This window comes from Lepisosteus platostomus, chromosome 9 (assembly GCF_059453375.1).
Source record: "Lepisosteus platostomus isolate fLepPlt1 chromosome 9, fLepPlt1.hap1, whole genome shotgun sequence".
Lineage (NCBI taxonomy): Eukaryota > Metazoa > Chordata > Actinopteri > Semionotiformes > Lepisosteidae > Lepisosteus > Lepisosteus platostomus.
The window spans coordinates 50,311,878-50,324,650 of record NC_142619.1 but is presented as its reverse complement, the minus strand read 5'-3'; the positions used below and the strand labels follow the sequence as shown (position 1 = coordinate 50,324,650).

General features: G+C 36.2%; 1 protein-coding gene across 7 annotated transcripts; it reads left to right on the top strand.

Annotated features, from left to right (window-relative positions):
* Positions 1 to 35: 35 nt before the first annotated feature.
* On the top strand, positions 36 to 12,557 carry mest (mesoderm specific transcript). 7 transcript variants are annotated; one of them, XM_088645422.1, is made up of 13 exons: positions 37 to 592; positions 1,208 to 1,326; positions 2,258 to 2,427; positions 3,551 to 3,630; positions 4,578 to 4,655; positions 5,243 to 5,379; positions 5,759 to 5,817; positions 5,937 to 5,977; positions 6,263 to 6,333; positions 7,439 to 7,540; positions 7,979 to 8,055; positions 9,798 to 9,861; positions 9,952 to 12,557. In XM_088645422.1, the coding sequence occupies exons 3-13, from the start codon at positions 2,274 to 2,276 to the stop codon at positions 10,067 to 10,069; spliced, it is 981 nt and encodes a 326-aa protein (XP_088501548.1). In that variant the 5' UTR covers positions 37 to 592; positions 1,208 to 1,326; positions 2,258 to 2,273; the 3' UTR covers positions 10,070 to 12,557. The 7 variants fall into 7 exon arrangements, with proteins under 7 accessions (XP_088501549.1, XP_088501548.1, XP_088501551.1 ...); XM_088645423.1 differs by lacking the exon at positions 1,208 to 1,326 and having other exon boundaries at positions 36 to 592; XM_088645425.1 differs by lacking the exon at positions 3,551 to 3,630 and having other exon boundaries at positions 38 to 592.
* The last annotated feature ends 216 nt before the right edge of the window (positions 12,558 to 12,773 follow it).

The window sequence follows — 12,773 nt, the reverse complement described above, 5'->3', positions numbered from 1 at the left end:
GTTGCTAGGAAACGCCAGACGCGAACTCTCTCCTACCGCTGCTGTATCCCGCCGCCTCTTTCTGATTACCACACATTCCACATCAGCATGTGCGCATGTTGCTGTTCATACATATATGTTTAGAAATACCTGAATATCGCATGTTAGTATATTTTGGAAGTATTCGGGTCGGGTCTAAATTTACAGATTGTAATTCCCTGAAGGGATGGAGGTGTGGACTAGCGTTTGGACAGGAGCTAGTTCCTCAGCGTGAAACGTCTTAGAAGTCAAAGTACCACACATAACACATATATGTATCGAACGCCCACCCTTACTTGGGTTATTCATTTTCCACATCCTCTGAAACCAGAGTGATATGTATGGCGTTCTGTTTCTTGTGTTGGCATCAGCTGGTGCTCAACAGCGTGGATGTTGTGATCTGCTGTTAGTTCTCCTTTCCCACAGAGGGCACTTTCCTGCGATGAGCTGTTTCCTGATTACGGCAAGGTGTAATCCTTAATGCGCTCTTCGCATGCCCCACTCTTCCTATCGTCCCCGCACAAGTTGACACGGGCAACAGCGGTAACATCAGAGAATGGTTCTCCTGCTCAACGTAGGTATATGCGTCAAAAAATTAGCTCCTAGTCCTGCCGCTTTAAATAATCAATGGAGCAAAACGCTGTTTTGAATTGTGTCTGAAAGTGAAAGAACGCAATTCTCTGTAGTCTTTTGTCGTGCACCACAGAGTGAAACTGATTACTAACGTGTACATTAGAGTACACAGTGACAGATTGAAGTCACCATGCGACACAGTTAAGCCTGATATTCAGCCGTTTTACGCAGGCAACGTTAGCAAGGTGTCAAAGTCAAAACGTAATGTCAGTGTATGTATATTTAGTTTAAACATTTGGAAAAAATAGCCGTTCCCAGTGAATCTAGTTGAACGTAGTAAGTTATTGATGGACTAACTTTGCTGAAAAGAATTTAATCTGTCTTGACCAGGCAGTGCATTTACACCGTAGATTTTAATGTGTGTTTCTTTTTTTCACTTATCTTGCTCGTAGATAAATAAGTTGCATGGTCAAATTTATATCATGGGCAACCTTAGTCTGGTATGTTAAGGTATCTTGACAAAACTTGCAGCCGGGACTTTAAGAAGGTGATACTGTAAGTGAGAGGAGGCCATTCTCGTTTTGTTGCTAGAAATTAACCAAGGTCTCGTCTTTAGGGCAGCATGGTGTCGCAGTGGTCAGCATTGTTCTGGACATGAGGGGCTATCTGTTCTCCCTGTGTTCGTGTGGATTTTCCCTGGGCGCTCGTTTTCTTCCAGAGTCCAAAAACATACTGGTAGGTTAATTGGCTTCTGGGAAAATTGGCCCAAGCTGTGAATGCGTGCGTGTCTGCTCTGTGGTATACTGACATTTGGGTATATCCTGCCTTGTGCCCGCTGCTTGCCCGCAACTCTGAATTGGAATAAACAGAAAATGGATGGATGATCTGGTCTTTACTTTCTTGAAAGAAGCCATGGTATTAGCTTATACACACCACAAACCAATGTGTAACAAATAAAACTACCTCCTCTTTTCAGTTTTGAATGCTCTTCTCCTTAGTTCCCTGTAGTGTCCCCTGGTTGTTTCTCTGTTGAAACTGAAGACGTCTGTAGAGCTGACTTTGTTGATGTTTTTAGGATTTCAAATACTTGAATCAAGTCCCCTCAGTCTTCTCTGTTGGAGACTAAACATATTGAGTGATTTTAGCCTGTCAGAGTAAGACATTACTTTGAGATTAGGGGTGTAACTGGTCCCTTTTTTCTTGACTGATTCTAAGACAAGAAGATATTTTTTTCCTGAAGTGGTGACCAACGTTGTACATTATATTATAAATGGGTTTTCTTAGCGAATTGCACAATTATAAAACCCCTTTCGTAAAATTCTGTCCTTTACCTGGCTCTATATGTAAGCATTCTGTTTGCCTTTCTATTGCTTCCCCACTTTGTAGAAGATAAAGTCTTAAGCAGCATTTATAATATGTTACCGGCATGTAGCACTATCGGGTTGTATATTTTAAATAACATCTGCTAGCTGTTTACTCAGTCACAGATTCCATCTCACTGACTTTGAATTTTCTTTGCAGCTTCAACGGTATGGGCTCTTCTATAGCCCAGAAAACTATAAATCATATTCTGACCTCTGCTATTGGCAGAGAAAGTAGACTTTCTTCAGAGCGCAGTTTCTAACGCTTTAGTAATATGCAACATTTTTTTTCTTGTTTTGTCCAGAAGTCCCTTCATTAGGATGAGGGAGTGGTGGATCCAGGTTGGGCTGCTGACTGTGCCCCTCATTGCGGTGTATCTCCATATACCCCTGCCTCACCTCTCCCCAGCCCTGCATGCCTGGAGGGAAGCAGGAACATTCTTCACGTTTAAGGAAAATAAAATTTTTTACAGGGGTAGGTTGAAAGATTCTTAAAATATACAGGCTTGTAGGTATAAAGCTCACCATGTTTAGCATCTGTAGCAGCCATTGATGTTCTTTGGTGAGCTGGATTCTGATCACTGAAAAGGGGAGTCTAAGCAGTCAGGAGAGTTGAATGATGCGACTTGCTGACAACCTGACAGCTTTTCAACAAATTTGAACATACTGTGGCTGTCCTAGTGCTGTTTATTCTCTTCTTTTTCTTTAGTTCTCCTGATTATCTTACTTAAATCTTATGTTACTTTTTGGAGCACTGGTACTATTTTTAAACCGAGGCAAAATCCCCAAAACATGGTATAAATACATTCCGCAGTGCACACCCACAATACTGGAAGGACAGTCATTATAAAAGATGGTTTGTTGACTGTAATAAAAGTTATTAAAGGGGAACTGCAACGCTGTTTTTATATTTCGGGTCTAGAAAGAATCAGCATTGATGACTGCCTTTCGAACCACATTCATAATAAAAGTTCATTTAATAAAAGTTAAATGAACACAGTAAAACCTCCAATTTACATCACAAAATAGACTAAATTTCCAGGTATGTGCAATAGCATATTCTGTGATTCAGAACTAGGCAACGTAACTTCTGGTGATTTGAAATCTTGTTACATTATAAAGAAGCAGGCTTATGAATACATCTCTTTTAATTCAATAGAAGTATTTCTTTTGATTTTGAGATGCTTTTGCTGACACATACAGTACTACTTACTTGTTAACTCTGCGTGCAGATCACATTGGAAGATTTCCTCATTGAAATGTCTTCTACACAGCCTGTACTTATTTGCTTGTAGATCACATGACATTACTCATTACAATGACTAGTGAGCAGGAAGGGCCACTCCATGTCGCAATTCGTGGGAACTCTCGCTCGTTTTGTGGCGAGACCAGGGGTTTGCGACAACATGGTGACTTACAGTCCTTTCACAAAGTTCGCGATTGTGTGCTTTATCCAAAATTTGTCAAATTTCTCTATACCATGAATCAATTAATTATGTTACCAAGGTTTAATAAATGGTCTGAGAAATTGGGATTGCAGTTCCCCTTTAATATCCTTGTAAATCAAGTTATAGTAACATATATATTTTCTTTGAAAGATTCCAGCGGTGCTGTTGGAAGTTCTGATGTGCTCATACTTTTACATGGGTTTCCAACTTCAAGTTATGACTGGTACAAGGTGGGCTTGTTGCAGGCATTTTTATTCATTGTTTTCAGTCTCAGTATGTGTTTGCCAGTGTCTTTAGAAAGTTGTTCAGCAGCTGTTAGCTTGTTCTATGAAATCATTTATTTTATGATTAAATGAGACCATATAATAAGTACAAGTTAAATGTTTGGCTGTTTGATATTACTATTACTGTCTGTTGAATTATTTTGCTGTAAAAATAAATGTTACTGTATGTATAAATGCAGTTGAATATAGTCCAAACAGATCTAAAAAACTGCTACCTGACACAAAATATGGTTCAAATGTATGGAAACACAATGTCCCAAGAGCGTGGGCTGGAAAATAATGTTTTATTCTTCACTGTAATCCTTTAATCTTTACTGATATTCTTTTACTCTCTTCTACAATCTGCTTCTCATGCAAGGGTATTTGCAGCCCATTATGTGCTCTTTAGGACAGCTGAAGAGGGTTTGTGTTGCCTGATAAATCAATTTAGGATACTTGCTTGTTGTAGTCGTTTTTCTTTCTGTTATTATTATTGCCCAGATTTACAGAGAAACTGAGGAATTTCATTATCATCCCTGCAATACTGATATCTCTGTTGCCTTGAACAGAAAATTCCCCTCTTCAATCTATTACAACTTGACAAGGACGTTGCCTCATTGTATACAGAACTGCATGTACTGCAACCACTGCTGTCTTAGGTGTAGAGGCAGGTCAATATGCTCTTGTTACAATATGAAAGCTATACAACTGATAAGTGATTAAATGATGGTTACCTTCAGAACTAGATTATAATAGAGTAAGCAATAGAAGAGGGGGAATGTATCCTTTCAGGGAATGAATCAGTGAATTTGGGGATTACACCAAAGAAAAATTAACAATATTCTCTTCCCAGCTTCTCCATACTTGGTGTTTCCAATGTTTTGTGTGGTATGTGTTGTTCCATGATTTTCTAGATATGGGATGGGCTGAATCAGAGGTTCAACCGGGTGATTGCACTGGACTTCCTAGGGTTTGGTTTCAGTGACAAACCTGTAAGTGCATGGTTATTTTAGTAAGCTATTATATAGAAACAGCTAATATAGACACATCATGCCTTACATGATAATTGTTTGGGGTGTTGTGTATTTCTGGAACTGTAAGTTTAACATGGAAATCTAAAATAGAATTGTTTCAGATATTTGTAAGTATGAATTGAATAATATACACAGATCAAATGGTGTCTTGTAGATATAGAGAGATAGGTGTTTATATATGTGCTCTTTCTGGGCTCTATCAGGTATTTAATATTATTTCTTCTCTTAACACTGTATGTTGACTGTGGACAGTGTCAACATTCTGTATAATGCCAGTTGTACAGTAAGCAGTTAAATGTCAGTGTATTATTTTTTAGACTATTTCCAAACTCTTGCTTTACTTGGGAGTAGACACAAAACGAATTGTGGGTTTTTTTTAAATCGGAATAGAAAATTTAGCCACGCTAGTGTAATTACATTTCAATTCAATTTATTTTGATATAGCACCTTTCACAACATGGTTGCCCCAAGGTAATAAAGATGTACATATTTTAATTGACAGTATCATGGTATCACAGTATCATTAATTGAGTCTTTCATTTCAGAGGCCTTATCGGTACTCCATATTTGAACAGGCCAACATTGTGGAAGGACTGGTGGCTCATCTGGGTCTGAGAGGTCAGAAAATCAACATCCTTTCTCATGATTATGGAGATACTGTGGCTCTGGAGCTACTGTACAGGTAAAAACAGATCTTTCTGCAGACCATTGTTATAGAGTCTGGAAAATTGATTAGAGTCTGGTATGGTTAGTAAACTGGTCAAGTTTGCAGGGTAAGCAAACACTGTAGAAGCAGCCAATGAAACTCAAAAAGATATAGATAAAATTCAAGCCTGGGGAATGACATTTAATGGAGACAAGTGCATTGTTTTGCATGTGGGTACAGCATGGGAAAAACCTAGTTAGAAGAGGTTACTTATGAAAAATACTTTTATGTTGACATTTACATTGTTTATACATGGGGAAGCGATAAAAAAGCAAAATCTTACTATAGAATGCATCAGTAATATTTCCAGTGGTCCACTTTATTTAGTGGCATGATTCATGTTTACTTTCTTTAGGAGTGAACATAACAGAACTGGGCATTTAACGATCAACAGTCTCTGTCTGTCCAATGGAGGTGAGTGTGATACCATGCACATTGTTTGCCTTAAAGATTCTGACATTAATTTGTTTCCTGTCTGAATGAGTTTTCTTAATTGAACAATTAGTTACCTATACATGCTTTTACAATTACAGGTATCTTTCCAGAAACCCACTATCCGAGATTTCTACAGAAGGTATGTTGTGCTATTACTCAAATGCTTGCTTATATTGTCCAGAATAATACAACAGGAAGACAACACAAAAACTCATCTCTTCATAATATGATTTTGGAGAACAAGATAAGTAAAATAACACAAAGTTATTTTGTTATTGTTAAAGGCAGTGTAACTTTACATCTTAAGGGTTTACTGTTTTTCTTTTTGGGTATATTTAAATGCTTTTTGTGCAAATTAATGATTAAGTCTATTTAAAAATGCTTCTTGACGATACTCAAACTTTTCTTCTGCTTTATTATGCAGCTGCTCAAGGATAGCGGATTCCTTTCTTCAATACTGACCCGACTCATGAACTTTATGTTCTTCTCAAAAGGGCAAGTTGAGTTGGTTTTGATCTGAAGTTTTCTTTAAAACACCTTAGCTTTTATGAGGCAGATTGGGGGCAGAAACTAGAACACTGTGAGTGTTATTAATAAAACCTACCATCTGTTTTACCCTAATGGTAAAGACTGTTACTGTCTCCTAGTGTCTTTTTATTAACTCAGAAAAGGAATTTACTGACATGGTTGTGTTACCACGACAGAAGGCAATCCTGTCAAAGTGCATACTCTGAAATCGTAAAGTGCCAATCACTGTGTATTAAACTATAAACTTCAGAGTTCACTCTGTGGAAGAAGAGTGAGACAGTTTCAGAGGTATAATCATGGCCTGGCCATGCATGGCTGCTTCTGTAACTGGCCCACTGGAAGTGTGAGCAGACAAAGATAATAAGAACCTTGATATTAATACCTGTTCCACTCATGTTTTTCAGGTAATAGGAATTTCGCAAGCTGCTTCCACAGTTCACTTTCCTGTCAGCACAGCGGTCAGGCGCTCTTTTCATATGGACATCTGTTCTTTGCTTTTACACTTGCATCCAACTGTCCTTCCATTTTACCCGGATGTTGTTTTCAAGAGTGCAGTAAAAAAAGCTATCATAATATCTTAATGTGCTGATGTATAAACGTACCATGTACTGTATAAGTTTAATTTTTTGGTAATTATTGTTAAAAAAGTGTCACGTTTACCTAAGCTTAGCTAGAAGCCTAGGGGAAATGTCCCATTTCCCCCCCATTTTCTAAGGGAAAGTATTACCATAATGTGATTTTATAGTTGATTTGAGTATTTATGCTTAAAAATACAGATTAGTTTTTAGGCAACAAAATGATCTAAACAGGGGAACTTTTTTCATTCCCCTTCTTCAGTGGCTAAATACATTGCTTTTGAATTGAGATCTGGAGAAAACCACCCTGAACTGTAACTGTACTGCTGCTGAGAGATTTCTCCATGGTTTCAGTCTTCTTATTCCATTTTAAACACAATTTAATATGCAATAAGTATTAATAAAGGCTTTTACAAAAGTTAGATACATATTCCAGAATTGGTGAAAATAGTGGAATTCTAACTACAACTATTTTTTTTTTAATATAAATCATGTAGAATAGGAGCTGTGTTTGGGCCATACACTCAGCCAACAGACAGTGAATACTGGGACATGTGGACTGGGATCCGGTATAATGATGGAAACCTGGTCATGGACAGGTAAAGTATCACCTTTTTTAAGTGAGGCTTTGTTATAAATATGACTGCAAATAAATAGACCTGTATGTACTTAAAGAGTAAGACTCTGTCCATTCAATATGAAGTATTATTCAGAATTCAGTTATTCAGAAAGCAGCTATTCCACAATAAAAATCTACAGCTTTTACTATAATGTTTAGTTTCCCATTGTGCTGGTCATATGACAGTGAACATCGTGTTGTGAAGCAACGATACGTCTATTACATTATACGAACATACAAAAGCAAACAGACATGGGCTGTGAACGTATTTAAGACATTGGATTTGGAATAAATTTGAGTAGGAATAAATCAGATAAAGAGGGCTTTGTATTACTTCATATTGACTTTTTCGTATTGTAATGCACTCTGATGTTTTTTAAAGAACGGAATAAATAATGCCAAAAAAAAACGTTTTCAGTATTTTGCAGTACATTAATCAGAGATTGAAGCATAGAGATCGCTGGGTTGGAGCTCTGACTACCACCACCATTCCTTGTAAGTATGAGCAGCAGTAGAACACTATTTCACAAGCCCTTTTCCACAGCACCTTTTTTACAGTATATGAGCTTGCTTAAAGGTCACATTCCTGTACACGCTCATACTGGATATTTCTGACTGTATGGTATAGATTTATGACCATACAATTGAGACCAACCTGAACGCTAAACACTAAAATTCTAATTGTTAACCATTCTAGTAATTGTCTCATGTGGCTCTATGCATTGTGGCTGCAGGTATGTGGACTGTGTAAATTTCCATTTGTTTTCTACCGCACAAGAGTAATAGAAAAGATTAATGAGAACTGTATTACAGTTTTGTAATATGGCTCCCGTAACAATCTACAGATTTCACAAAATGTCAATAAATTGTCAAGTCCAAGAGCAAACTGTTAAAGCTGAAAAAAATAAATAAATAAAAGACATTGAAATGTTATTTTTTTCCTGTACACCATAAACACAAAACTATTTTTCCTTTTACTAGTTGTTTGTGATATCTATACGTATCTAAGGTATTTCAGGAGATTAATACATGTCTGGAGTTTTATGTAAATCTCATTGGTCATGTGTTTTTGATTATTAGGGAATATTTAATTCTGCATATTCTAAGAAATGTAAATAAAATGTGTGTACATAGAAAATAAATTGTGACTTTTATCAAGAGCAAAACAACAAGATAAGAAATCTGTATTTTTCCTATAAATCTTCCTAATGAATGAATGAAGGACATATATGGCAGTGTAACTTCTGCTAATCTTTTAAGTATGTTTATTCCTAAAGTAGCTTATTCCATCTGCAGGAATAATCCTTTTGGTTGGAGAAAAAAAAAGCAGTATGTAGTTTTGCCAGTTGAGCACAAGCATGTTGTAAGTGATTTTAGAAACGAGCACTAATAATGAAGGTAATGTTTCTTGTCATCCTGTAGCCCTGTTTAAAATGTTTTATGCTTCAGAAGAAATCTGAATCATTAAAGCATCTGAGCATTGAGCCTACACAGTTCTTGACCATTAACGGAATCTCTGACTTGTGTTAGCTTGGCAGTAACTGTGCCATGTGCTAATGTTATAGGAATCTGAAAACAAGAGTCTGCTTGCTTACGCATTAGCACCGCAAGACTAATATCAAAAACTTATAACTGCTTAATGTTACTGTACAGTGTTACCAATAAGTAAATGTTTCAAAAGCCATAACTAGCAGGACACTTTTTTTCAAAATCTAGGGATCAATATGCCTTAAGAATAAAGATCGGAACATTTCCTCTCTGTCTTGAGTCCAGAGGTATTTTAAATCTCTCATTTTCATCCATTGAATGGAAGTGTTATGGGTGCATTCCAAAAATAAAAGGGAAACAAATGCATACATTATGAATTTTGTAAAACTTATATATAATATAAAAGTTTTCATGTACTACTATTCAACTTTTAACATTTCAGTTTTGTATTACATTACATACCTGCTACTACATAACTGAGGGGTATTTTTATGGTAAAAACACTGACTTTGCAGTTCAGTGCTATCTATGACGTCACTGCAAAACCTTAATTTCTTATGTAAGTGAAATATGAAGGTGGGAAACAATCCTAGACACACAATATTTTAACAATCCATTAATTGATATATTAATTAAACAATAGGTATTCATTTTCACAATTCATTCCAGACTCATGATTAGAGAGGAAACCAAGCTTTGCTACATTTACTTGAAAACCCTGACTTTTAACATGCTGTGATATTTTTTAGTGCATATGATTTACGGTCCACTAGACCCAGTGAACCCTCATCCACAATTTATCAACTTATACAAGTAAGTGGGGAATTGTAATATTTTTTTCTGATTATAGTATGATTTTATCAGATAGAAATGTGAAATGATTTGCCCCTTTCCATTTTCAAGGCATCTGGTTAAGCGGTCCACAGTGTCGATTCTTGATGACCATATCAGCCACTATCCACAACTGGAAGACCCTACTGGCTTCCTGAATGCATATCTGAACTTCATCAACTCCTTCTGATGAAGGATGATGCTGCTGCCGCTGTGTTTACAATCAGTTTAGCTTCCTGGAATAAACCAGTCCTCTTCTCTCTACACAGTGTATCCAGCTTACATTTGCTAAGATCAGGGAAATAATATTTTTAACAAAGCCAGTATTCTTATGTTTTTGTTTTTAACACATATTATGAAATATTAAATGTAATATTTAATCTGACAAAATTAAATAAATAATCTGTATTGAGAGAATAGTATTTATTATAAACCCCAAACCCTGTCATCATGGTTGACTATTAATTATAGGAAATGTTTCAATAGTGATCTGGAAAATTGGAAAATCCTGTTATTTGCAGTATTGTGGTGGGTAGTGTAATAAATTGAAGGGAATTAATGTACCATCAGACAGATTGTAAACAGCTCTTCAAATCAGTGTTTGACTTGGCCGAAGATGTCTGGTAGCTGTTAGAGAAGTGTTTCTCTGGCCTTGTCCTGGAGAAACAGTGTCGTTCCAGCTGAGCACTAATCACCAGGTGTATTTAATAACCTATTAAATTGATCTACTTCCGTGTTCAGATGTTCAACTTGTTTTTTCAGTCAGTCCTGAGTAGCAAAAGAAACAACTACTTCTTGGATCCATTTCCAATAGCCTCAGCATGCAGAACTTCACACGCTTAATTAGAGGACTCTGATGTAATGGACTGTCCTGAAGTAACAAAATGTTTTTTGAAAGGCACACACACAATATGCCAGTATGTCTGAGTTCATGAACTCTGAGGTGTCTTTTGGCTCTGCAACAGCAGCTTTACCACTTTTCTGGTTGATCTTATCAAATCTTAGAAGCTACTGTATAACGAGAACGTGGTTGCTGATGTTTTTTTCTGGTTAGTGAACCAGTTTTAATAACTGCTTTGTCATTAAAAATCCCATGACATTGTTCAGAAAAGAATGAATGTAAACTAAAACCCCTTAATTTGGTTGGTTAAGTAATTTGTCTCTCCTTTACCTGCTCTGATGTGTGGCAGGAATTGCTGGTGACTGATGGCTGCTTTATGGCACCCAAGTGGATACAGTACACTTCAGTGCTGGAGTAAGTGGATCCAATCTATATGTCAAGGGCTTTTGGATACGTTGGAATGAATAGCACTGTATAATTTCAATTAACCTTTGTTCTAAAGCCTTTGAAGAACTAAACCATTAAGCATATTACACTGCTGTGTTTAACCAGTATACTGTATCAAAAAGCGATATTGAATGTAATATTCTCCAAGTACATTGTCCAGACTGAAGTAATTGAATTTGCTTTGGAGAAGCTGCCTATGAAGTATATTTTACAATTTTACAATATTTTATATTTTACAATCTTGTGAAATGAATAGTTAAGAAATGATAGAGTGCTTTCAGAAGGTGGAAGAAACCAAAATAGCAATCAACTAGAATAAACTCACAGCAAGAAGAAGCGTTTAGTATTGGACCAAAGAAACATGGACCTAAGCAAGGCACGAAAAGTAAAATCATCAAACAGATTAAATTAAGAAATTGGTGGGCGCACTCTGCATTTCATCAATGAAAGATTGAAAAAAAATGAATAGATCACTTTGAGGCATAGAATATAACAACATTGATGACATGGCATTTTTTGTCATTGTACAACAGTAGTTAATGTCCAATTAATACATCTGTTATTCTTCACGTTTTTCTAGTCCATTTTAATTTGTGGCCAAGTGAGATTGTATTGCCGTTCCACCATTGGACTACCATTGAGAGATATCTACGTCTTCAGTAAACCATGGCACGTTTTCAGTGTGATTGAACAAAAATGAGAACCTTCCAAAAGCCTTGAGTGTCAATACATGTATCCTAGAACTTTAAAAATGTAATGTTGTCTAGATTTTATAGTCTATAATATAGCCTTTTTATTTGGCTGACACATTTGTGTCCTGTAATGTTGTGTGCAGCAGGCTTACTCAGATTCCAGTTACTTTTTTCCTGCATTTTTGACAACTGCCAAAAAGGGGTCTTAAGGTTTTGGGACTGCAATCTTTGTGGATTTAAAATTGCTTAACTTGTTGTCCATACATAACAATGGTAGCAATCTAAATATTAATGATCATAAACAGGAGTGTGTCGTTCATTTGTTTGTTTTGGTTTGCTTAATGTCATCTGTAAAACAAACCCTACTCAATGTATCTGAATATAAACAAACTATAAAATACAATATAATCAGGGATAAACTTGTATCTAGATAATAGTTTCAACAGAAATAAAACAATATAAGGTTCTAGACACTCGATTTGATTAAACACCAGAGACAGATAGTCTCAATTGCTGAATGTTGTCAATGTCAAACTTGGTGAAAATGTATGTAAGGTTCCAGTATTTGTGTACACTACTTCAAGCCAAATAATTTCAGTTTAATCTGAACTGTACTGTATTATTGACAAACAGAGCAACTGAACAAATGCTAAAAGAAGCATTATTTTCTGCAAATAAAATTATTTTAAAAAATTGTACTGTGATTTGTCTCAACTGGTTAACTGCATATATGAATAGGTTTACTCTTACATTATGTATACAAGTGGGAAATGAGTGTGGAGAAAAGGACTGTGCTGCAAGAAATTGGTTAAAGCATTTCATATAAAAGTCAAATAAGTTAGATTTGTGCCATGTGTAACCATGTGCCAACATGGGCGCCTTTTCACGTGTTCAATGTTTGAACATCATTTAGA